The sequence below is a fragment of the Botryllus schlosseri genome, chromosome 15 (genome assembly GCF_051294905.1).
Source record: "Botryllus schlosseri isolate E-star chromosome 15, Bs_hap1, whole genome shotgun sequence".
In the NCBI taxonomy this organism is placed as follows: domain Eukaryota; kingdom Metazoa; phylum Chordata; class Ascidiacea; order Stolidobranchia; family Styelidae; genus Botryllus; species Botryllus schlosseri.
In genome coordinates this window covers 20,876,007-20,902,305 of record NC_137250.1, presented here as the reverse complement: position 1 = coordinate 20,902,305, position 26,299 = coordinate 20,876,007, and the positions used below count along the sequence as shown (strand labels likewise).

The following is a 26,299-nucleotide window of genomic DNA, read 5'->3' as shown; positions in this document are numbered from 1 at the left end:
CTTGGCAGACTGGCAGACCTATTTCCTGATGTTGCCGACGATCGAACGTCATGCGCGATCACATACACCATTTTGTACGGTTATGGCAGATCGACGATAAAAATTACTGTACGAACATTCTATAAAATAGCATTTTAAGTGGGATTACACCAATGTTATTCAAATCGACCAAATACAGCTCGCGTTTCACGCGACGGACATTAAGTATAAAATTACGATACTATAACAAAAGTTTCCTTCAGCCTGTCTGCCATTAAAAGGCCAAGAACATAGGAGAATGTCTGAAAAGAGATCTAATATGGATTATAGCAATTTTTCACGTCTGACACCATTTATAAAATGCTTGGATCTGATACCATAGGCCTATGAGTATAACGGTGCATATGGTTCATAGTACATGAAGGGTGAAAACTGACAATAGTACAACAATAATTGAATTATTATATAAATATAGCCTATAGGCCTATATGTTTTAGCATATGGTGTTACTTAATCAGCCTACATTTGAAATTATGAATTCCTCTGATTTGCTAACAAATCTGAGAGAATGCCGCTACATCGCTTCCAAGAACAAGATAGACATACAAATTTTGGATCAGAAAATCGAAGACATTACAAAGGTAAATCTGAGACAAAGCAGGTCAGGGTTGTAATGAATCGAGTCATGACTCGACTCGAGTCTCAATTTTTCGTTGACTCGAGTCAATTTTTGTTTTGAATCGAATTATACTGAAGTCATTGCGCATGATGACACCAAAGGCATATGACTCGACACATTCTATATAAATTATTCAAATCTCGTATATCAGGACTGTTAATTGAAGATATCGGCCCATAAACTGTCTTATATCTGATTCAATAAACATGTTCAGAGTGAGAAAAATGTTCATTTCCCTATTATGAATGAGTTGAACCTGACCTTAACTCGATACTGAACAGTAAACACTATTACTCGGACTCGAGTCACAACACTATGACTCGGACTCGACCTGTTGCTCCCCGACTTCGAGTCGGACTTGACTCGGTGGTAAATTGAAATTGACTCGAGTCATAACATGATATTTTAATTGACTTGTGACTTGGTTGCAACCCTGATACATATTTCATCGAAGGTATCTTCAAACATGCAAGGTAGGTACCACACTCAAGTATTATTCAGAAGATATAGCAATGGCTGTGATTATCATCTTTGTTGTAACTCCCGCTCGAAATATTTTACATTCTCTATTTCAGTCTCTTCAGAATTGCACATCGCCAAACGTCAGCGGAAATCTCGAAGGATTGCTGGAATTATTGTTCGTGAGGGCCGATATGGACTGGATAATCTGGAACAATGATGAAGGGAAATCGAACAGAGAATCGGCACTGATGAAATTATTAGCAACCTGTAATCCTTGTGCCACGCTCGTGATACTGATCTCTGTGATCAACCAAGTGAAGTATGCCATAATGTTTATAATTTAACAGTTATCCAGTTAGATAATTCTAGACGTCTAATTAGGGCAAAATGCCAGTAATCTAATTCCAATCTAGTTTATTAAATCTTACTGTGCTCTAATGTTAATTATAATCTGAGTTCTGATTTTCTTGAAAATATTACGGGAGAACTGTATGGTGCGAAACAACGCACGCTATGATGCTTAAATGAGAGTGGACTCAGAATTGATATGAACTAAAACTTCATTTTTTTTGTATTTATTCTGCGAATTCAGCAATTCTAATGTAATTTAAAAAAAATATTGTAGTACTAATTCTAGTATAGTTTTGATCTAATTTGCAAAAGCTGAAAATTTTGTAGTCGCCCAACTCTATAATACGTCTCAACTCCAAAAGGGATGATTACTTGCATTTTCCCCCATTTATAGCAAAGTGCTCGTAAACAATTTAACAGATACAGCTGATTTAATATCCATTGTGTGGCTTTTCACCAAAATTCTGATGCCTAATGAGTCGTGACAACTGAAGGGCAAGTTTTTGCAACCTAATTACTCGGAAGTTATGTAGTATGGAGTCTTACATTGCAACTTTTCTTCATTTTTTCATGCTACTTTTTGCAACTCTTCTTCGATTTTTCATGCAGCTTTTTGTAAGTTTGTTTGATTTTTATGCAACTTTTCACTGGAAACATGTGGCACTATATGTAAATGCACCGATTGTTTATTTCACTGCCGTTTAAATTTGATGTCTTTTCTGTTTAGACGTACATTCAGGCTGGACCGCCGAAAATTATATTTTCGCTGGATTAATTTTGTCAGGCTATTGATTTTGTTGAATTCGCCAACATTGAGTTTTGCTAGAGTGCTTTGGATACGTACCAATTCGAGTATCTCAAAACGTAATAATTTGAAGGAACTTTTCCATAAATGCAACTTTTTAGTGCGACCTATGCAAAAATTAAATGCAACTTTTTACCGCAATTTTTGTGAAAAATAAGTGCAACTATCCAGGAATTTGACGGCGACAAAAACTTGCCCTAGCTGATAACCCATTACATTTGATACTTTTCAGTGTTGGATCTCGACAGGAGCTCTGCTTGATGTGCCTTGCACGGTATTTCAGAGACGGCCGATTTACTTCTCTATTGGTCGCTAAATCGACGATGTGCAGCGAGAACAGTATCAGTGAAAATAGAATGATGGAAAGTCTCGTGAACTCCTTGAATTCATTACCGAATGCAGTTGCTAATAATACTTCGGGGAAATTCAGGTAAGCTACAAGATTATTTTAAGCTTTACCTGACACATAAAACAGATCAACTCAAGTCTGTTATAACTAGCTGAATAAAATGGCTCAAGCCAAATTTGCAAACTAGGGCTGTTCAAATAACTTTTTTTCTCATTTTACTGGCTATTTGTTAAAATTGTTAGGTTGGCTATAAAAAACACTAAGCACGAAATTTGACTCAATTTCGACCTTAAGAAGCGAAGCTATTGAGTTAGGAAATTTCAAATTCAATAAAAAAATGTTGTTTTTTTTCAAATTTTTTTCTGGAAACGCCATGAAATTAATCATTTGTCTGAAAAATGATGCATAACAGGTTTGTCTCTATTCTAACCTGTAGAAACGAAAATATTGGAGTACAAAATTTTGGATTTCGGGAAATTCTTTAATTATATACCCACTCACCGTAAATACTATAACTTCAAATCCATAACTTTCTACTTCAATAACTTCGCTTCTGCCTGTTGCGATTGAGCCATATTTGCTATATATCGTTTTTTTTTCAGACAGCTTAGTAATTTCATGACTTGACCAGTAAAATTTGAAAAAAAAATTTTTTTGAAGAAATCCAAAAAAGTTTAACTCTATCGGTTTCGCTTCTATAGGTTTGAATTTAGCCAAATTCGGTGTGTAGTGTTTTTCAGCAACCTAACAATTTTATCAAATAGCCAGTAACATTTGGAGGAAAAAGGTATTTTTGAAAAGTTTAACTCTATCGGTTTCGCTTCTATAGGTTTGAATTTAGCCAAATTCGGTGTGTAGTGTTTTTCAGCAACCTAACAATTTTATCAAATAGCCAGTAACATTTGGAGGAAAAAGGTATTTTTGAACAGCCCTATTGCATACATATACTAAAAGCACAACCTGGTGTACAAAAACAACAAAGTTTTATAAACCAGCTGTCAAATGGCGAAGAAATCCGAATCATGGCAACATATCCATCAGCATAACAGGTGGCCTTACAGCAACACAATATGTTTAAGTCTAATACATGTAGCCTACGTATTGATGGCTATAATACAATTGCCCGACATTTGAGCCTAGGAAACAATGAAAAACAATAGTCGAGCATGTTTGTTTATAACCCTAAACACAACTCTGACACACGTTCAGTCGTCCACGGATCAGGCGGCGTAGTACAAATTGCTGCACAACTTCTCAAACTGAGTTATTAACCAATTTTATTCCCTAACGGTATCCCGTGATCCCGTATCACTGATTTTTAATTTTCAGCGAGATATTCCATCACATCGTATTTTTTCAAATGCTGGCTCTCAATACTGGAAAGGCCATTGATGCTTTGGTCGCAAAGATGAGAAAAAGTGAAAGTGTTTCCTTGAAATTTATATCTCGCATGATTGGATCTTTCTGTTCGGGTAGCAAAGCAGGTATTTGTTTTAGTTTCTGCATTATTTGTGACAAAATTTCTAAAATATGGTAGGGGCGAAAACTGTTTTATTCAACACCAGGCCTATCCAACACCGTCAAAAACGATGAAAAACAAATTTGACTCAATTCCAACCCGTTGAGGCTGGGTTATTTGAGTTTTTCTTTGATAATTCTGGGATTATCCTTGATCGGTAGATAATCGAAGAAATATCATCGAAAAACTCGGAGATAACTCCGCTTCTGCGAGTTGGAATTGAGTCAAATTTGTTTTGCATCATTTTTGAAGACAGCTCAACAATTTCATGTGGTTGACAGAAAAATTGGAAAAAATTTTTTTTCTGCATTTTCAAGTAAATTCAAAATTTTCAAACTGTACAAGATCTGCGAATACTGGTTGGAATGAATTCAAATTCCGTGTGCATCGTTTTCTAAGGCAACCTAACGATTTAATCACGTAGCCAACAAGATTCAGGAAAAAAAGGTTTTTTGAACAGCCCTAATGTGGATACTGGTAGTCAGACAAATCGAGTCACGTTTTTCGAATGGCTTTACTTGTCTCGAGTCACTTGCCTAAAAATAATTGACTTGAGAAGTATGAAATGACTCACGGTTACTTAAAGTGGAAGTCTCCCCAATAGGATTTTGGGTCAAATACCACTGCTTCAGACACCCGGAGCACATATCCACCAATGCTCTGCGCAAACTCACAAAAACAGTCCCATGCCGTTTGCTGGCTGCTGAACGACGCTTACGCTTAATCGGTCATCTAGTGCGGCATCAAGACGATCAACCAGCCGCCGCCATCATCAACCACATTCCGACAGAGCCATGGCGCAGAGGTGGCTGGAATAGAACCACATGGCGCTCAACAATAGAGACCGAGCTAGCGCAACGCGGGCTATCGCTCGAAGACGCCCACGACCGCCCACGCTGGAGGCGCTTGATAAGGGCCCAAAACTGATATCTTGATGCTCCTTTGTTTCCTGTTTTCTTTTGCCCTTTTATTTAATTGAAAGCCGATATATATATTCAGACATCACTACACATAATTATATTTATATTATTTTATTATATTCATATTAATATAGAAGAGTGTGCAATTCATGCCTTCATGGATAATGTGTTTGATAAGTCCATGTCTTCGAATGGAATGGTCAAATTTTCGACCGTTTTTGGCTGAGGTGTCTTTAACGATATGAGAGTGCGTTACCTCGCTTAAAACTGTACTCAATGCTCCTAGATGCCTTTTTTGGGATATTTTTTCCTCTGATGATTGCCAATTCACACTCTGATTATATTTGGCGAAGATTGTCGAAAAAGATTGTAATTACAATGGATGGGAAGCATTTGGAATCGTTAGTTTTGCATTTTGCAAAGACCTCTCCCTGGTAAGTATAGATTACTTTGCCTACTATAGAGGTCATAATGAGCCTGCAGTTGGAGCAATAGTGTCTTCGTAATGCCACAAACTTGATATTTTAACGGCTGCAATTTTATTCAATTTCTGTTCAATACCTCACTGTTAGAATAACTGACATTACGATCGCTTTTTGATTGTCAATTGTGACATTGATAAAGCCAAATATTCTTAGAGCACTAGGGAACGAATTTATCTGTACGTATGTTGACTGAGGATATTGACACTGTTACTGATCCCTGTGTCTGTTTCAGGTATGGATGTATGACTTGGATATTCGGGGATTCGATTCTTCACAACAGAAAATTGAAATCCATTCTCACACACAAGCTATTGTTTTCACGATATTTTACCGATATAAATGTTCTAAAAAACGTCATCGGATCTATTGCGAGCGTTGCGAAAGACATTTTTTTCGAGGTATCGTATATGAACTGGTTATGACGTTGACGTATATATCATTTTCATATATTTTCTGCAACTTGTCAAAATCCCATGAGCCCCAACTTGTCCAGACTCAATTCCTGGTGATTAGAGCGATTATTTTTTGACCTAAAAATTTAACAATTTTGACTTGAAAATTGAAGATTTTGATATTTTCGTAATTTGTAAACAATCTTGATAATTTTTGACCTAACACGATAATTTAAAAATTTTTTTGTCAAGTCAAAAATATTAATAGGCCATAGGATAAATTCATTACTGGTCCACGAAAATTTCATACACAACATCACTGATAAAAGATTTTCAAATTTGAACGTTTATGTTTATTGAACACTGGTGCGCGAAGAAAATTTCATTTTGAAACAGGTCCGCATGGCCAAAAAGGTTGCTGACTCCTGACATAGACCTTCTAATTAGATGCATTACTTTGCAAAATATCCCCCATATATAGGCAACACTTCCTTTATTTACAATAAAAATTGAGCCAAGTGAGAAAGTATTAGGCGACTTCCAGTTCATCAACCGTAATTAGTTAAGGAAGCACAACGCACAACTACAATGGTTCTCATAAATTAATCCAATCTCAGTTGCATGAGTGATGAACTGAGTGATCAGACTGATAAATGTCAACTGGAATAGCTCGATTTTTCAACAGAGCTAGATATTTTCCTGATATAGGCCTACAGGTCAGGTTTTACTAAACACGATCAGTATGATTTGATCAAAAAGGAGTTTACATGAAAATCCGCTTGTATCACTGTAAGAATAATGTAAAAATAAGTATTTTCAGCTACATCTTTCACTTAGTCAACAATATATATGCACTGAGACAGATGTTTCAGTGACGTGATGTGGCTAACGTTTCATCAAGATAAACATCGGTACCGGTAGTATATTTGCATAATATTCATATTGAAATATTTTTGACTAAATAGGCGTCAGGGGTAAACGTCAACAACTAGCTGACGATTATTATCTCTGATAAATGTCAGTCGAAAATATTCGGGTTCATTTCAATATGAATATTTTATTGAATTGTATAAAGCTCTGTACATCCAAGAGTATCTTCAAGCATTATACGTGGGAATGTATTATCAACAGGTATTGGGAAAATTATTTTCGGTTTGGTCGGACGAAAGCGCTCTCAAGCACACATCTTACGACCAGCACAAATACATATCTCAAGCAATATTGACATGTCTTAGTCATATAGACAAAAATCTGGATGCAGCGCACAAGAACGGTAATTCTACTTGAATATTTCAGGAAATTGATGCATCAAGTTATCTTTTGCGCTAATGTCATAATTTAAAATCAATTTTTGGACAGATCTTAACAATTGGTTGGCAGTCGGCATGAGTCATCATTTGAACTCGACCAATCTGAGAACAAGGGTGCTGGGAATGATCGTCGGTGAATGTGTCGCCAAAAAAGCATCGAGCAGTGACAACAGGTTGAGCTTGTTATAGGTCAGCTATTTGCCAACAGTATTCCCTTATTTTGACTCCAAGTCAATTCATTTTAGGGTGCTAAATTGAGTCAGTCATTCAAAAAACCTGACCTGGTCACTACCCTAAAATGATTTGATTTTGGACTCAAGTTACAGGAAATATGAACTGACCCGTAATCAAATTTTCGAGTCAACTTTTGAGTTGTTGAATATCCAACCTTTTACAGCATTCTGAACCTCTCAACTGTATTGAAAGTTCAGCAGTAATAAAAGGTATCAGTACTGATAGACGAAATAATAATACTGTGATAACTTCACTATTCTTCGAAATTACAATGAAATGCCTGTCTTAGCACAAGTTCCGAGTCACAAGTCAATCTCACTTTTATGGTTTTGACTCAAGTCACATGACTTGGTCCGAGTCATGCGCAATGACTCGAGTAGAAATCGAGTCAATACACAAATTGACTCGAGTCACCCAAAAATCGCGACTCGAGTCGAGTCATTACAACCCTGTCAATACCAGATAGATAAATGGATTGGAATGATACCTTTCGTGAAAATCTTTTGACAGCATTGGAAATTATACACCTGCAGTTCGGAAACGGTGACTTTATGAGGAAAATGGCTGCTGCCAAAATGTTTTTCCCGCCTTCAACTTTAATTTGAGATCCTATCATTTAGAGCGCAGTGCCCCTTTTGAAGTTGAAGTTCAATCAACACAAATTTGTCCTCTGAATTTTCCAATCTGCTTGATTACACTTGACCTGTCGACTTGCAATTGAACATGCCTTTGTTGTTATAGGCAGGGTTGTAGCGACTCGAGTCAGAATTTTTTGTTGACTCGGCACTAGTGAATTTGTGTATTGACTCTACGCATTCTATATGACTTAATAAAGTTTCGTTTATCAGAACCGCTAATTGAAAATAGGCCCAGAAACTGCATTTTATCTGCTTGAATGAAGATGTTTAGAGTGAGGAATCAGATGAATCAGAGGCCTTCGCTATCACCTAGGACTCTAGGAGTGTCACAGAAGTTAGATGCACCTAAACTTAATACTGATCAGTAGACACTATGACTTGACTCGGTGATGAATTGAAAATGACTCGAGTCAACCATAAAAGTTGAATTGACGTGCGACTCGGAACCTTGCGACTTGGTTACAACCTTGTACTCTATTCATGTGTTCTCTATACCTGATATATAGTGGCTATATTCTTCTAAATCTACTGTGCTTAAACTGCGATTTAATCATCCCGATCTTGGCCCGTTGATGCCACATACTTTCCATATTTTATATCCTGGTGTGGCCGCTTCATGTAATTGAGGTCTTTTCAGATTAGATTTTGGGTATGATAAGAACAAAGAGACCGAAAGTCTACTCAGCCTGATGGAGACAGACGAACCGCCGTCTGAAGCGTACTACTCGCGACTATTGGAACATCATCACAAAGCAGAACTTGATATGGAAGCTAAGATTGCGCCGGCTTCTTCAGAACTGGGTGGTGCAGTGGAAGCGCTCAGCACGTCAAAGTCAACTTTTCTAAAAGTAATTTCAAGCTGCGAGCTGGAAAGTGACTTTGCCGATAAATGCGATGTGAAGCCGAAAGAAGCGTCTGATACGGATAGCGATGACGAAGACTTGGAACCGTACGACATGTCGAATTGCGCGCAGTATAAAAAGGCATGAATTCAATACTGTCGTCAGCAGGGTTGTAACCAACAGGGTTGTAATGACTCGAGTCATTTTCTCAAAATACGGAAATGACTCGACTCGAGTCAATCTGTGTATTGGCTCGACTTGGGCTCGAGTCATCGCGCATGACTCTAGACTCAGACGGTCAGGACCGTCATTTCATTGTAATTTCGAAGAAAAGTTAAGTAACCACACTATTGAGATTTTATCTATTGGTAGTGGTACTTGAACATGCGACCAGAAACTGCCGAAAATTAGTATATTATAAATGCTAATCTTTCGATATCACTAAACAGCGTTATAAAAAGTGGGTTTAACAAGACTTTAACTGGAAACTGAGCATTCAACACAATGACTCGGACTCGACTTGACTCGAGTCAAAACTATAAAATTGAGATTGATTTGTGACTCGGAGCCATATGACTTGATTACAACCCTGGTAACCAAGTCACAAGCTTCCTAGTCACAAGTTAATCTCACTTTTATAATTTTGAGTCAAGTCGAGTCATATTCAATTCACCACCTAGTCCAAGTCAGTGAGTAGAGGGTCAAGTCCGAGCCATAGTGTTCGAGTCCAAGTCATTTTGTTCACTGGTCAGTTTTGAGTTCAATCAGGTTCGACCCACTTTTTTCAACTCTGCTCGAGTGATATAGAATGGCTCGCATATATACCATATCGTAATTTTCCTCAGTCTTAACAGTTTCTAGCCCTATTTTCCAAGTATCAGGAATGATAGACAAAATACCAATAGTGGTGACTTTACTATTCTTCGGAGTGACAATGAAATGTCTGTCTAGGCCTTCCTAGTCTTGAGTCATTGTACAAGTCGCAAGTGGCAAGGAGCGTATTATTTCAGTGCTAAAAAAAGCATCTCTCATTACTTGACTCTAACCATTAGGATTAATAGTCGATTGAGATTTTAAACTCGTATCATTGTGCCCAGCCCTAACTGCCGTGAGCGTGAGAACGATCGGGTTATCGGTGCTTTTGTAATTTGCAGTTGAAGCCTCCGTCGTACATTAGAGACTGCATGGAGGGCTTGTTGGAATCGGAAGACAGGGAGAAGCTTGAGGTCTCGCTCAACGCCGTCACTGGTTTGATTAAAAAGAATCCAGTTGCTGCCAAGGAGGTGAGTTTGCGATGATGAAGTTTCCATATAATGTGAGCTGCTGCAATGAATCATGTGACGTTGGATATGTTGTTCGTCAAAGCACCATGAGCGAGTCACTATCTTGAAGCGATGAAACTCTCATCATAAGGAGGTTACGGCTCTCAGTCGATGTTGCTGGTAATCCCAAGGGTTCCTTGATGCAGTCTCAGGGGTTAACTGGAGGTTAAGACACACATAACTCGTACATGGATTTGTAATGATACGCACGTTCATTAGGATTGTTCAGAAATAACTTCTTTTTTTTCGAATTTTACTGGCTGCTTGATTAGGTTGTCTTAAATAAGCGCTGCGCACACATTTTGTCTCAATTCCAACCTATAGAAGCATTGCTGTATAAGACAAAAATCTTGAATTTATTTAATAAAAATATTTATTTTCTAATTTTAACTGGCTACCCTATGAAATTGTTTGGTTGTCTGAAATAACGATGCGCAACGAATTTTGCTCAATTCCAATCAGTAGAAGCGAAGTTGGTGGAGTACAAAATTTTGGATTTAAAAAATATAGTATTTACGGTAGCAAAGTCTTTAATTATTATTTATTATAGATCTACCCGCCGTAAATACTATGATTTGAAATCCTAAATTTTGAAGATCAATAACTTCGCTTCTACAGATTTGTGTTGAGCCAAATTTGTTGTGCATCATTTTTTCAAACAACCTAACAATTTCATGGGGTAGCCAGTAAAATTTGACAATTCTTTATATCTATTAAATAAATCCAAAACTTTATTCTTATATAGCAATGTGTCTATGGGTTGGAATACCCAAAATTGGTGTACAGCGTCTTTTTTAGGCAACCTAACAATTTTATCAAGTAGAAATTTGAAAAAAAGATATTTTTAAACGACCCTTGTGTATTTGTACACCAGTAATCTATTAGATGCGTGTTGTGGTGATTATTATGTTCCACTGCTTAGTAAAGGTTAAGAACCACTGCACTAAACTGAACCCCGAGAACTTAGGTGGCCATGGAATTAGCGGCTGTCATTTGAGAGTGACAATTTTTATGATGGATTCACTGCTTGTCAAATAATTGAACTCATTTCAGGTTTCCCTGGAGTTGTGCAAGATATTATTGTTCCTCGCAAACAAGTTTGACATAGATAACTTCACCGCATGCCGGATGTCTGCAATAAAAGAGCTTATACTCGTGAATCCAGAGGAAGTCGCCAGCTATCTCACTCACGAGTTTTATGAGGAAGAGTACTGTCTGCAACATCGCATCGACATGCTAGACGCCCTCACTGGAGCGGCTGTGGTTATGTCGTCTGCTCACAAGGCATACAGAGAAGTGAACACTAGACCACAACAAACTGACCCAAAGTCCAGTCACACGGCCCTAAACTGGAGGGAGGTCGTTGACAGAAGAATTGAGGAAAAGACGAGACGGTTTGGCAAGGTAGATTTTTTTCACGCAGTTATTGATAGTGCTTCACAAAATTGTGACATTACAAGAGTGTGAGTGATTTGGAAAGTAGAAATATGAACATTTTATGCCACCAAAAGGGTTGATGTGGTCTCAAATTGAAGTTGAATGTGTGAAAAAGATTTTTGGAACAGCCATTTTCTATAGAGTACCACCGCATGCGCACTGTACCTAATTGATTTTCACAAGTGGTATCATTCCATTCTAGTGATCTCAATCTATATATCTCTATGAAGACATCGATTCCAGCTCCTAGTGCTAGCTTTTTACTTGCTCAAATTGCCAATCCGTGATTTACAGTCAAAAAGAACCCAGCCTCCACCGAAAGCGAACAAATTCGGCGTTGTTGCCGGGAGTTTCTTTTATCCCTTGCTGGCTGGTTACGACAGGAGAGTGCGCACAATGGACCTGCTGGGAAAAGACGCAATCATACTTGGAAAACTGGTTCACTCGCTGGGCGTGATAGTCTACGCTAGTAGGAATACAGTGGTAAGCATGTGCATTGTGTGTACACCGTTCAGAGGTGAACAACTGGAGATTTTTTTGACTTTTCCAAATTAGTTTACGGAATTTGTAAAAACTAGGAAATTGGAAAAACTACAACAAAAATGACGTTCAGCTGGTATCACATCGGAGTTGATCCTCTGTATGTATGTAGCCTACACCTGGGTTGTAATGACTCATGTCGCTTTTTTTGTATTGACTCGACTTGTACTCAAGTCATTATGCATGACTCGAAACAAGTCATATGACTCGAGACTAGGACTGCCAACGCATATGTTTTATTGTAACTTCAAAGAATAGTATAGTCACCACATTATTGGTATTTCGTCTAGTATTTCCAAGTCCTGATACTTGGAAAATAGGGCCAGAAACTGTTGAGACGGAGGAAAATTACGACATTATGAATGCGAGCCATTCTATATCACTCTATAGTTGAAAAGAGTGGGCTGGACCAAATTGAACTGAAAACTGAACATGACTAGGACTCGAGTCAAAACACTATGACTCGGACTCGACCCTCTAATCATTGACTTGGACTCGGTGGTGAATTGAAAATGACTCGAGTCAAAACTATTAAAGTGAGATTGACTTGTGACTCAATTACAACCCTGTCCTGCACCAAGCTTGACTCGTTTAGCACTATACATTTCTCCTGTAGCATTCTCAGGAAAACCAGGAATTCGATTAGAATTAAAATTAGAGCATACAAACATTTGACAAATTACATTAGAATTAGATCACTGGAATTTCATCCTAATTTGAAAACTAGAGTTGTCTAAATATGACACATACTTATACCAAGATCTCTCTCGTAATTAACATTGTCTTTCTACAGGCTTCCAGAAAGATGGCGATGAGTCTCTTGGAATTCGTCTTCGCTCTTCGATTCCACTCCGAGTCGTACGTTCGTCAATCGATCCTTCTTTGTGTATCAATGGCGGCGATTACCGTCGGCGAAACGATTGAATATGACAATCTCGGAGAATTGATGCATTGGATTGATTCGATAATTTCCAACGACTCAAACGAGACCACTCGAGGACTTGCGTTTGATGCTATCAGTGCGGTCAAGAGTACTTTTTTTAAGTCAGTGCGTGTCGATGCTACATGAAAATAAATCAATGTTTTACAACATAGCGTAAAGGTGTGTGGCTGGGATTGTTTTGGTCACAAAGTACCACGATACAAATTTCAACTTTCCAAAGAGGTTATGACTGCAGTTGCTCACTGATACCAAATGAAAATGGATGTTTTACACCAGGGCCAGGGGTGTCAAATTCAACTTATGTCACGGGTCAGATTTAAATCTTTTATCCACTCGCTGGCAAGACCAGTCAAAATGTAACCACCATGTCCTTACCCTTGTTTTTCACTTTATTATCAAGTCTATATAGATAATCGTATATTATGGGTGATCGGGGCTCTATTCTAGCAACACCTTATGTTTACGAGCAACAGAATTAGAAGAAAATACGATGGTTGGCCGATTGAATAGTTATACACCGCTAAATCAATGGTTTTAGCGGCGTTATTAGTTGACATAGTTCTGTGCTTCCTTTGTTATACGGTAGGGTTACCATACGTCCTCTTAATAAGATTTGTCCTCTTTTTTGAAAGGTATCCTCGGAGGACGCCTAAATGTCCCTTTTTTGAGAATTCATTTTGGTTGAATGTACATGGAAATTGGACTCCAGGACGTGAGCGAGAAAATTGATGTTTTTTCTAGACAACGAACCGCAAAGTCGGGATAAATTTACCATTTTTCCCGGACTTCACTCCAGTATTGTAACTCTGAAAGTTTTGAAAAGTGTCCTCTTTAGACATTTCCAAAATATGGTAACCCTAGACAACGGGTTCTACGTGAACTAGTATATTTTTCAGGTAACCTGCATAAAATGGATTCACCACTTTGACATTTTTGCTTCTGTGAATAGCTAGGCATACTTTCTGGTCCATCTTCTATACAACTTGAAATTCAGTGTGCCTTCTTTGATGTCAATGTCGCTGACTTGTTCCTTAATGGTCACTTCAGTGAAACCGTAATTCTGCCATCGTGAACATGTTCAATATTAGCTGTTGTGAGAGATTATTTAATTAAAGTATTTAATATAATTCTCAACAATTTTTAGAAATGTACTGAATAATACAAGCATTTCAAGTCTACTAAGAATTGCATCTCTGGCCGCATGAAGTTGTCTGTCTGACACCCCTGTTTTACAACAAAGCATAGAAGTGTGTAGTGGGCTGTGATTTTTTAATCGAAACAAAATTCAACTCCAAGCCTTTTCTAACTGCAGTGCTCATTGATATCAAATGAAAAATAAACGGATGTTACTTCAAAGCACAGTTAAGTGTGTATCGAGCTAGGATTTTTACGGTCACAAAGTACAAATCAGCTTCAAGCCTTCCTCGACTTCAAAAAGAGGCTATAATCGCCTGCATCAAGTCATTTTTCTTCCCCGACGGATTCAGCCCGCGGCTTTTGCATATTTCTTTCAGAACAGGCACCGTCAGTTTCGCCAAACGGCCTGCCTTGACCATCTCTTCCACTTCGGACGTGCTAATTTGCTTCTTCTCTGCGCCACCAGCGGCCTTCCGCTTCGTCCCAGTTGCTTTTGTCGTCGGATCGTAATCAGCAGGAAATACTTGACCTTTGAACTGCTCGATCAAATCTCCCGCTTTTTTGTGTATTCGAGCCATGTTGGGCAAAGTGAAGTCTTCGACCGTGTCCGGTTCGTCTTTCTCCAAAGCCATCGCTTCCAGATTACGGTAGTGCGTCTGCAAGGCTGGATTCTCAAAATTCGACGGGCGAAATGTGAACTTCAGTTTCTTGATGAAGTTTTCAGCCGCTACCACATTATCTACTTCCGGCTCGGGAGTTTCAGGGACATCGATATTCCTTATATCTTCTGAAAATGGAGTGTATATAACGTAAAACCCAGGTGGATGCAATTGTTCCCCTGTGTCACTGTCCAACTGTTCTTCTTGCGGTAAAAGTGCAACAACTCGGGGAGGAATGTTATCCCGGAATGAAAAGCTACAAATCGGAACGACATTTCTCTCTTTGCACTTTCTCAACATGGCGGCAAAAAGTTTAGTACTGCCAGCCACCGACTGTTCGTTAGGATACAAGAATTGGGACAGTCTAGTGTGCTGGTGTACTTTGAGAGCTTTGTCTCTCGGCTTGAACCCGAGCAGCCTCAGTCCTGATCCGCTGAATCTCTTCATTTCTTGTAGCTCTTCATGTTCGAACGATATGCTTTTACCGCCCCAAGTCTGTGCATATTTGATGTCGCTCATCATCAGTATTTCCGCTGTGTCTTTTTCCACAAAATTACTCTTCATTATTACGCCTTGGTTCGTTTTAGGATCGATGCTCACACTGGATGTTTTAGTAGCACGTCTTACTGGAGTGTACACTCGTACCGCTAATTCCACATTGTCTGCTAATTTGAAACTGACGCCCGCTAGGGAACGTTGTTTCGAGCACTTTCGCAGTAGAAGGTCGTAAAGATCTTTTATGCCGTCAATTGGGTTTTCCACAAGCCTCGTGTCAATGTCTACGTCGGACACAATACTGCGGTAGAATGTAGCGTATTCAAACGACGGGTTGAACGATAGTACTTGTATGACGGTATCTTGTTCGATTAGATCTTTCGCTTTTGTTTTCGCCCGATTTTGAAGATTTCTATCATCCTTATGCGGATTATCGTTCCACGTAAGAATGATGACAGTTTTTGAAGACATTTTCAATGTACAGCGACTAAACATGGACGTACAGCACCATAAAAGTTCTGAAATCAGACACGGATGATTTACACCGTATTCCTTTTCAATAACTTCCTCCGCGGATTCTTCGAGAGTCTGGAGTTCTTCTATTCTAGCAGCCGACGGAGTATCCAAGTCTTGCACTATGTAGATGTTTTTAAAATCGCTAGGATTGCTATGTTTCTCAGTTCCGAAAAGCACAAAACCGTGCAATTCACTGTCGTTACAAATAATCCGATTTCGAAGCAAGTCTTTCACCGCTTCACACACTCTTGAAAATGGAGTGCCGTCTTCTGAATCCGGTGAGCTTTGAAACATTTCTTGACAACAATCAACAGCAACTATGACACTGTCTCGTCCTGGGACGTTGAGCACTCCCGATTCTTCGCCTTCATTGTCATCATCAGCCAAATTGTCGTAAAAGTTGAAATCAGCCATTTAGGTACGTGCTACGTTCTGAATTACAACTTCAAGCGGAAAGTTGGCAGTAAGCACTTTATTTCAATCCTATATGAGAGATGGAACAAAACAATAGCAACACAGCCAAAAAAGCTTTAATAAAACCATGCCCATCTGCATTCACTCGAATGTCATGCAATGCAGCTGTAATGTCAAGACATAAATTAGCCTAGCCTGCTAGCGGAAATTATTTTAATAAGGCAAAGGACATGGAATTGCTTTGTGTGTGACTTCAATATATTCAATATTCATCAGACAAGCCCCTTCTCGACACCAAGTGGAGATCATGTTCCAAAATAGGACCACCGATCATAAGATCACATGGCAGTTAGCTAAAATACCCAAAAGCCTTGTCGATAATACTGTTAAGTTCAGATATTCCAGTTCTAGTTTATTCCATCTCCAAGCATAGCAACAGCTGTGAAACAGACTTGGACAACTAGGAAATTTCCAGCTTTTTTTAATTAGATTAGAATTAAAATTATAGCTATAAATTTTTTTCCAAATTAGATTGGAGCATAAATTACTGTAGAATTCGCGTAAACTTGGTAATTGAATCAAGTACAGTTCGTATCAAATCAAAGTTACATCTCATATGCACGAGAATGGCCCAATTTCTGTGCGTCAAGCTTAGCTCGTTTCCCGCTATACAGTTGTCATGTAGCATTATCAGAGAAGCCAGAAATTAGATAATAATTTAAATTAGAACGTAGAAACATTTCACAATTTTGATCGAAACAATATCACCGGCATTTCACTCTAATTTAGCCTAATTAGAGAACTAGAATTATCTAGTTGTCCCAGTCTGTCATGAAGCCGTTCAAATTATTGCTCTGAAGTTTTGGGAACGCACCTTAACCTGGATGTCATATTTTTTGAACGTATAGAATTTATCAGTGAAGGTGCAAGTTACCTGATATATCGGTATCAGATAAAAATTACGACATCAATCAGGCTCTAACAACGAACATGCAAGACGTATGTATGCATTTTCCTATTCATTCAACACTTTATTGATAGTCACCCGAGCACTCGACTTGAATTAAAATCCCTTAGACTCAATTTTGCCAGTCGTAACTCTAATAAAGCAGCCAACAAAAGTAAAGGTATCGCCAAAGAAATCAAAAAGACCAACGTGCCACCTGCCTATAATACACTCGTCAAATCAAACATAAAATTAATCATCATCGAGATCGTCTAAATCGTCCAGTTCTTCCGTAAATAAGTCTTCATCAACAGGTACATCTTCCGCAACAACCGGGCTGTCTTGATTAAGAACTGCGGCGGCACCGAGTGGTTCATTCCCGTTGGTTGTAACTTCGCTTTTCGCCTTGGCAACTGATGGTGATGAAGTATTGTCAGTCAGAGTGAACGAGCTCATGGAAAGATCTTTGATTTTTTCAGACAGATCTCGCGTTTTTGACACTGTAAACGTAGTGGCTTCTGTATCATCGTCATCATCACCTTGATCGACCAGTTCCGGCCTAAACTCAAACATTTCTCTACCGCTAATCTCGGCGTTTGTGCCAGATCTGAAGTCCGTCTTTCGTTTCTCCTTACTGGCTTCCATTTCTTTGATTTTTTCTTGTTGTTTCTTCTTTTTCCATTTAAGAAACGAGTCCAACGTGATTTTCGTCACGTTAGATCCCAGCGCGGCGCGTTCTTTCTCGACCAAATCTTCGATCGAGATTTTTACGGTTTGCTCATCCATTTTCTTTTTTTCAGACTTCAAAACAAACCCAGGAGGCAGAGCGTGCCGGTACATGCATTGACTTCCTCCGTTAGGACATGCCCAAAACCAACCATATTTCTTCTCTTCGATAGCCTGTAGAAAATGCTTGCAAACCTTTTCAGTTTTATTCACGTTTTGAGCCCCGTGTTTCTTTTGAACGACTTCCTGCAATTTCGCCTCATCCCACGAATCCATATTGTCATCCTCATCTCTCGCGTCAACATACAAGCTACGCTTTTCGCTTTTTCTTTCAATCGTGAGGTCGTGCGAAAACTTGCACTTGTTGCCTTTATGACACATGCCTTGTTTGAAAAAGGCGCACAGGACGGATTTCGGATCGGCGCCTTTTCCGATTTTATTCTGCATCATGACAGGCTTGAAAAGGTCCAAGTCATCTCCGCCTTTCTTTTTCTCTTCTTTTTTCTTTCTTTCTTCCTCCTTCAGGAGTTCTTGCTTTCTGGCGCTGGGGTTACCCCCGAATTTCACTTGCTGAGCGACATGTTTGATGTACTTCTGCTGTTTGTTGCCTTTCTTGTTCTTCAAGCCGAACGTCTTGTCCTCTATGACTTTGTCTTTCTTCTTCTGCTCATTCTTGGCGCTGGGTTTCTGTTGCTTCTTCGGAGGCATTATTGCGAAACGGTAACACGCTCTACGATGCAATATTATCTAGAATAGCTAAGTGCGTCCAGTCGCAGTACGCCTGTCTACAATACTACAAACAGCAACCAGCAACAACGCCGTAATTGCGTTGCCATATTTTTTTCATGTGGCTTGGAGAAACCTGGAGGCAGAGAGAGAGAGAGAGAGATTTTATTGCCTCGTCAACCGTAACATTACCAATAAAAAAATTGACAACATAAAAAATACTCAAAAAACGCGTACACAATAACATTTAAATTTTAGATTTATATTTCAAACTGGTAGATGATCAAATTGAGATCTGTCATATCTTGACCAGTTTATTTTTTCCACAGTCTAAAGCAGTGATTCCCAACCTTTTTGTCTTCATTCCCCACTTCAGATTTATTCCGAGCCTTCATTCCCCACCAGGACCGTAACAGCTCTTTGTCAACCCCGCCAAAAAAGACGTTGGTCTTGGGCCCCCAGAAGCCCCTCAGCCTGTACGCTTTTCCTTGCAACTTATGAGCTGCATTGGGTCTACTGTTTAGTGCGTCGACGTACTACGACTAAACGCGCGAAGCGCGAAAAAATTTTCTAATTCGTGTTTGAATTGGACAATATGATCGGACATTTCATATATTTAGCTATCAATTTTTCATCCCCCATCAGCTCACGTAATAAAATTTACCGGTCGGACCCGTTGGTATATTGACTTCGTTACATTATGCTATTTCGTGACCTCCTATATCTGTCAAAAGATTTGGAATCGCCAATCTAAAAGGCACACACGATTTCAAATTGATATTGCTTTACTGGCAAATTATTTTTCCCTGGGGGATGGCATTTGTCCTGTGGGGTTCAGGTCGTTGGGACAGGATCATTCGGCGCCAGCCATTTAAAGCCAGCCAATTAAACATATATATTGTATATATATCGAAGTTTTGGGTCACCGCAAGGGCATTCCTTCTCGGCCAAGGTATTCTCGCTGCTGATCGTTCTGGCACACTTCTCGGAGATGCAGGTTACATGGCCTATAACTTCAAATGTCTTGGTGCGTCGTGGCGCAGTAATGGCTGACGCCGAAGTCTCCATTTCTATAAATTCTACGTTGTTTCGTGGGGGAAGGTACCCAATAATCAGATATTTGGCAATATTAAATCGCACACCGGGCGCAAAAATCTTTCGAAAAAGTGGCATAAATTTTAAAAAATACTTTAATTTTTGGTAATTCACGAAATAATTTTGAGCCCCTTCGAGCTCGCCCCCTCCCCAATTTGGGGGTTTGGGGTGCAGCGCAGTTACGGTCCTGTTCCCCACTACCCAGCAATTTTGTCGTCACAGAGCAGCTATTTGCTTGTTTGACTACACAAGACACACAACCACACCAGTAGGCTACGCAAGAAAATCGCCTATAACTTCAACATAAAATAATTGTGAACCGATGTCAGTAACGCTCATAATTTCGCGAAGCGTTATTTCACGTTAAATTAGTCGTGCTGGATGCGTTTGTGACGCCATTATTGGCCATCCAGAGTCAAAAATGAGGTTCTGTGAACAAAACACAATATAGTTTTCGATACATACATTCCAGAGCAGTTAACTGGTAGTGGTAATTGTGCATGTGTCTGCGTGAATATGTCGACGGTCCTGTATATAATTTTTAACAAATGCGTCTATTCCCCACCAGAAACCATTGAATTCCCCACCAATGGGGAATTCCCCACCGTTTGGGAACCACTGGTCTAAAGAAAATGAAAACTTTTACACAAAGTTAATTTTCTGAAAATGTAAAAAATGGGCATGCTAGTTTGATTCCACAGCACGCGTGCTAACAAGTTATGGTGGTATATAAAAAAATGAACGAATAAATGACAAACACACTGAGTGACTTGATGTGACCTAGCTCAAGATTTCCAGAATGCAACAGCAAATGCACTCTGCAGAAACTATAGCATAAAGTACTCCGAATCATAGCTAGGGCCCCTAAGGGGCCTGGCTGCCCATCCAATAAGTCGCTGCTGAAGAGATTCGGCGTCCTAAACATAGAAGATATGCGGAAACTAGAAATCGCCAAGTTTATGTATCATTTTCACTGCGGTCGTTCCCCGAATACTTCAATGACTTCTTTACCTCTGAATCAAAAGCGCACAAGTACAACACACGAGCGTCCACGTCGTCCAAATATCATATGATCGACCGAAAAGATCATCGCTCCATCAAATATGCCGGACCTGATGTGTGGAACAGTATCCCGCCGGCCATCCGGCAGTCGACGAGCATGCTGTCCACATTCAAGTCGAAATACAAGCAATTACTACTAAATAAATACAGTCCATCCTCAAGATTACCGGAACACGACTGACCTATCGATCTCGCTTCCCATGACATGCCGCCCTATTTCTTGTCGCTTCCTTTTTCTATACTTTTTCTATACTTGTATTCAGTGTGCATGCCTCCTCTTTACATCGCCTAGGCCAGTGGTTCTTAACCTTTTTTCTTCCAGCGCCCCCTTTCAAAACTTATCGTGCTCCAGCGCCCCCCAACTTCATATTGTAAGGAATGTAATAAAGACAATGAGTAAGAGGGAGGGCCGTAATAGCACTTCGTCAACCCCCCTAAAAACGATTGCCTTGCGCACCCATAGCGTGATAAACTGAACCTCTGAGGGCTTCGCCCCCACGAGCCCCATATCGTGATTTTGATGGTCAGCAAAGTTTGTGTGGCCTGGCCGCCCTAGGTACCAAAATTTTCTATAATGCATGAATGGAAAGGTGGTAATTACATATATAACTCGCTATAAACTTTTCATCCTCTCAGCCCACGGAATCAGATTTACCAGTAGCACTGAGTGAGCTGTTGTATAGGAAAATAAAGGGCACGTAATTGATAATTAAACATATTCGGGCGTGCCCGCAGGTACAATTATTCGTTACCAGGGCCGTAACAGCACTTCGTCAGCCCCCTCCAAACAAAAAACGTTGGTCCAGGGCCCCCATCGGGTGATAAACCAAACTTCCGGGAGACTTCACTCCCAGACCTCCATTAGGCTGTCCGCTATTGGCTGATAGCCTATTAGGTATCTACATTGGGTGTCCATTTACTGAGGCAGGTATGCTCGCCTAGTCGCGCGAAGCGCGAAAAATTTCACTAATTAATGATTAAATTGGTCAATATCATCGGGAATTGCATGTAAATTGGGATCAATTTTTATACTCTCTCTGCTCATGTAAACACATTTACCGTTAGAGCTGAGTGAGGTGCAATGTTCCCTCTAAGCTGTGCGCGTGCGCAGTGCTGACACGGTCTCTGCGCACAGGAAATCTACGTTGCGCACAACAAATCCGAAGTTATTACCTTTTTTTAGTCGTTACGCACTGTTATCCAAGGGTCAGCGCAGTGAGTTGTTGAGTGTGCGCAGACTCATCAAAACTTGAAGCGAACATTGTGAGGTTTCTTGAAAACCGTAGGGCCCGTTACTAATAATTAAACATGCTCGGGCGGGCGAGCCCGTTGGTATGACTTCGTTGCATGATGTTATTTCGTGACCCCCTGTCTGCAATATCAAAAAATATAGAATCGCTCAACGGGGATATCGCCCAACAGGAATATCCCTGTCGCCCAATCGTACTAAACTAAAAGACGCACCAATTTCAGATTGGTATTTCCTCACTGACATATAATTTTTCCCTGCCAGATGGAATTCGTCTTCTGGGGTTCAGATTGCCAAGACAGGAACATTCGGTGTCAGTCATTTAGGCGCCCATGGACAATCAAACCTATATGTATTTTGAAGGCTATATGTAGCGAAGTTTTCGGTGTTAATTTGCCCTGAATACTCATTAAGGATAAGTCCTATCACCACATCATCTACTGCAAAGCCATTTTTCTCCAGCGCCCCCCATACCGCCCCCCTGAGCCCAGCGCCCCCCATATCGCCCCCTGAGCGCTTCCGCCCCCCGTCTAAGTCGCCAGCGCCCCCTGGGGGGCGCTGTGGGCAAGGTTAAGAACCACTGGCCTAGGCCAAGGTGGGTGTCCGATTCCATAGACAACTCCTAGTCGCTTCGACATCTTCCTTTCTTTTCATTGTATCGCATTTTTTGTGGTGTATTGAACTGATAAAATTGCTAATAAACCAATGATGTAATTAATATTTACTTATGTAGGCTAAGTCAAGAAACTCCGCCGTAAATGACGAAAAACTCATACTTTCAGTCGCAGGGGCAATTTATTCCACACATCAATTCCAGCACGTTTCAAGGGAATAAAATCTTTCTTGGGACGTCCTAGAATAGATCGAGTACCGTGTAGTAGTGTAAGCATGCACTAGGCCAGTGGTTCCCAACCTTTTTCATCTCGTGCCTGCCTTGGCCGAAATTTAAGCCAAAATTCCCCCCTTAGGATAAACCTGCCCGACGATTATAAAAGGTCATTTTTACCGCGCAGTGCTGTAATAACACTTTGTAGACCTCCAAAAACAATGGTCTTGCTCGCAATCAAACAAATTTTGGAACGCTTGACTCAGCAGACCCCGCACACTTCCATTTGTGTTTTCGCCTTACCATGCACCAATCGCTAAAATAACTGTTGTGAAAAATCAGTAGGCCTATGCATAGATTTGCTGGTCTCGCGATTTTTTTCAAGTTTGCGTATGCATTTGACCAATAATATTGGTACTTTCGTACATAGGAGGGTTGACGAGATTCGAGTCTGACTCTCCATTTTCTGACGACTCGACTTGACTCGAGTCATTTTCTCAGAATACGAAAACAACTCGACTCGACTTGACTTGGGTATTGAGTCGACTTGGACTCGAGTCATTGAGCATGACTCGGACCAAGCCATATGACTCGAGGCTATAAGACGGTCAAGACCGACATTTCATTGTAATTTCGAAGAACAGTACAGCGACCACCCTATTGGAATTTCGTCTATTGATCCTGGTACTTGACAATGCGACAAGAAACTGCTCAAAGTGAGGAAAATTAGTATATCATAAATCCAAATCATTCAATATCACCAAACAGTGTTGTCTGGGGTGTGACTTGGACTCGGACTCGAGTCATAATACCATGACTCGGACTCGACCCTCTGCTCTGTGGCTTGGACTCGGACTTGACTCAATGGTGAATTGAAAATGACACGACTTGACTCGAGTCAAAACTATGAAAGTGAGATTGACTTGTGACTCGGAGCCTCGAGATTTATAGTTACAGCCCTGATATATAACATACACGTGATCAGATTCCCTGCTGGAGCTCATTGAAATTTAGAGAGAGAGAGAGAGAGAGAGAGAGAGAGTTCTTTTATTCGTCAACCATGAAATATAGTAAAGGCAATGTCCACAAACATTCACGTCCAATAGTATACATTTTTTAAATTTTTTCCTCACTATAATTTGCACGGTATAGACTGGGAGACCCGATATGACCGAAGTCTTCTAGGCCGGAGTCACCCAAGCATATTGGCAGTATTAATTATAATATGGATCAATTTTTTCTCTCAGTCAAGTAGCACCGCAAAGAGTAACGAAATATACAAAAGTAAATAAAAGACAGCAACACTAGTGAAGGACGGTTACCATAGTTAACAGTGTGATCAGAAAATAACAATTTGACCCATGTACACAGTGGTAATATTATTGTAGCATATTATATGAACCAAAACAAACAACATTACTGTGGTCATGAGATATGTTCTTCCTAGTACTTGGATAATATAAATTTGCAATAGCGAGCTTTAAATGTATGATAAGGAAGAGTACGGTACAAAGTTGGTACATTGTTCCAAAATTTCACACCTATATAAGATAGGGAATTTCTTGACAGTCTTGATGAATTCAATTTAACAAATAGGGACTGATTCTGTGAGAATCTTGTGTTATAATGGTGAATTGAATTGGGGCATTGAAAAAAGTTGTCGAAATATTCAGGTAATGTTCTTTCATTATATTGTTTCATGATTTTTACAATTTCAAATTCATACAAATCCGAGACCTTGAGAATGCCCAATTTTCTAAATTCAGGACTGACCCTGCTACGTGCAGGTATATTAGATATAATCCTAATGGCTTTGTTTTGTAATACCTGGAGCTTGTTGATATGCTTCTTGTAAGAGCAGCCCCACACTGTTATCCCATATGTAAGATGGCTACATCATGGGAGTCCTACATCTTACATATGTAAGATGTAGGACTCCCATTACGTTTCGGCAACATTGCACCAAGTTTAATATGTCTTTTTTCGATCGGGTAGCTGTTCTTTGACTTGAATCGATGACGTTGGAATATTTTGTCACTGTCTGAAAATGTTGACTTGAAAATATAAGGTAAATACTTTCACTAGAGGCCTTGTTATGATAGATTCGGCTCAACATTTGCTCGCTTAGGATATATTTGATTGAGAGGCCGTCGCTGGCCTACAAAATTGTCTTGCGAACTGCAGCACATCTGAACTAGTTTGAAAAAAGGGGGGAATTTGTATGTGAAAAAGAGATTTCAAATAGCATTTGAACATACTTTCAGCAAACAAAAAACAGCCATGAGGAGCATACGTTCGGATATAACTGGTTGACTACATGACAGTTCGGACATGAACAATTTGGAAAATCCGTTACAATTCTAAAGTGTAATTCCTCCCTAAAAATTGCAAAATTCCCCCCCGGGGGGGGGGGGGGGGGGAATTCCTCCCCGGTTGGGAACCACTGCACTAGGCCTATACCTTAATTGTAGAAGGCGTGCCGTTGTCTGATAAACCTACTACAGTTATAACCGGAGTTCCATGTAAGTTGGGGCTGCTAGGTAGTTATAGGTGTGCTTAACTTGAAGTAGCACTGGTATCAGACTTACGTTCCTGCATTAGTCCTTGATCTGACCACTCAACGAGAATGAGACGAGAGAATGATATTGCCTCAGATACGCATTGGTTGAATGGGTGGAATATACATACAGTAGGATGGCGGAATTTGTCTACAATATAAGGGTTACCACACGACCCCTTTTAGGAGGATTCGTCCTATTTTTTCAGGTTTTTGAAAACGACCTCCAAGGACGCCTAAATTAATGTCGGCTTCTTTTTGGCAATTCGTCCTCCTTTACAGTTTTTAGAGCTAAGATAATGGATAGATTCGAGTGGAAATGGGCATAAATGACGCTAAATCGAAAAATTCGTGCTTGGAACGTAAGCGAAGACTTTTTTTAGTCGACCAAACACAATGTCGTGGTAAATTTACCATTTTTTCAGGATTTTACTCCAGTATTGTAAGTCTGATAATTTTGAAAAAGTGTCGTCCTATCCTGATTCAAAAATATGGTAACCCTAGTCTATACATATAATACAAATAAACGGGCTTGCAAATGGTAAATCACGTGATATATAGAGATGGGTGATGTTCCGATGTACCATAATGAGATTATAGAAACTGTCGCTGTAATGAGATGGTATATCTTATAAGTGTACGAACCGCGAGAGGGCGCATGGCGATCTACAACATGCAGTATTT

At 39.8% G+C, this 26,299-nt stretch overlaps 5 protein-coding genes across 6 annotated transcripts in view; 1 reads left to right on the top strand and 4 right to left on the bottom strand.

Annotated features, from left to right (window-relative positions):
* Positions 1–26,299, bottom strand: part of LOC145457416 (threonylcarbamoyladenosine tRNA methylthiotransferase-like) — a 264,970-nt gene that overhangs the window by 152,598 nt on the left and 86,073 nt on the right. The gene's annotated exons all lie outside the window — the stretch shown is intronic.
* LOC145457413 (kielin/chordin-like protein) overlaps positions 1–26,299 on the bottom strand; it is a 298,320-nt gene that overhangs the window by 216,153 nt on the left and 55,868 nt on the right. The gene's annotated exons all lie outside the window — the stretch shown is intronic.
* Positions 428–13,356, top strand: LOC145457407 (telomere length regulation protein TEL2 homolog). Of its 2 annotated transcripts, none has more exons than XM_080335624.1 (13): positions 428–620; positions 1,234–1,439; positions 2,509–2,706; positions 3,955–4,109; positions 5,351–5,498; positions 5,782–5,947; positions 7,073–7,214; positions 7,301–7,424; positions 8,761–9,106; positions 10,120–10,248; positions 11,341–11,691; positions 12,019–12,207; positions 13,058–13,356. In XM_080335624.1, the coding sequence occupies exons 1-13, from the start codon at positions 480–482 to the stop codon at positions 13,331–13,333; spliced, it is 2,571 nt and encodes an 856-aa protein (XP_080191750.1). In that variant the 5' UTR covers positions 428–479; the 3' UTR covers positions 13,334–13,356. The 2 variants fall into 2 exon arrangements, with proteins under 2 accessions (XP_080191750.1, XP_080191751.1); XM_080335625.1 differs by lacking the exon at positions 428–620 and adding an exon at positions 720–1,131.
* LOC145457415 (DNA repair protein Ku70-like) lies at positions 14,463–16,428 on the bottom strand. The gene has a single exon (XM_080335633.1). The coding sequence runs from the start codon at positions 16,426–16,428 to the stop codon at positions 14,638–14,640; it is 1,791 nt and encodes a 596-aa protein (XP_080191759.1). The 3' UTR covers positions 14,463–14,637.
* LOC145457427 (zinc finger CCCH domain-containing protein 15-like) lies at positions 16,458–18,926 on the bottom strand. Its single transcript, XM_080335653.1, has one exon. The coding sequence runs from the start codon at positions 18,806–18,808 to the stop codon at positions 17,627–17,629; it is 1,182 nt and encodes a 393-aa protein (XP_080191779.1). The 5' UTR covers positions 18,809–18,926; the 3' UTR covers positions 16,458–17,626.

Coding starts and splice junctions, on each gene's coding strand:
- LOC145457427 (XM_080335653.1), bottom strand. CDS start 18,808: ATGCCTCCGAAGAAGCAACAGAAACCCAGCGCCAAGAATGAGCAGAAG.
- LOC145457407 (XM_080335624.1), top strand. CDS start 480: ATGGTGTTACTTAATCAGCCTACATTTGAAATTATGAATTCCTCTGAT. Junction 5,948..7,072: donor CGAAAGACATTTTTTTCGAG/GTATCGTATATG, acceptor TATTATCAACAG/GTATTGGGAAAATTATTTTC. Junction 12,208..13,057: donor ACGCTAGTAGGAATACAGTG/GTAAGCATGTGC, acceptor GTCTTTCTACAG/GCTTCCAGAAAGATGGCGAT.
- LOC145457415 (XM_080335633.1), bottom strand. CDS start 16,428: ATGGCTGATTTCAACTTTTACGACAATTTGGCTGATGATGACAATGAA.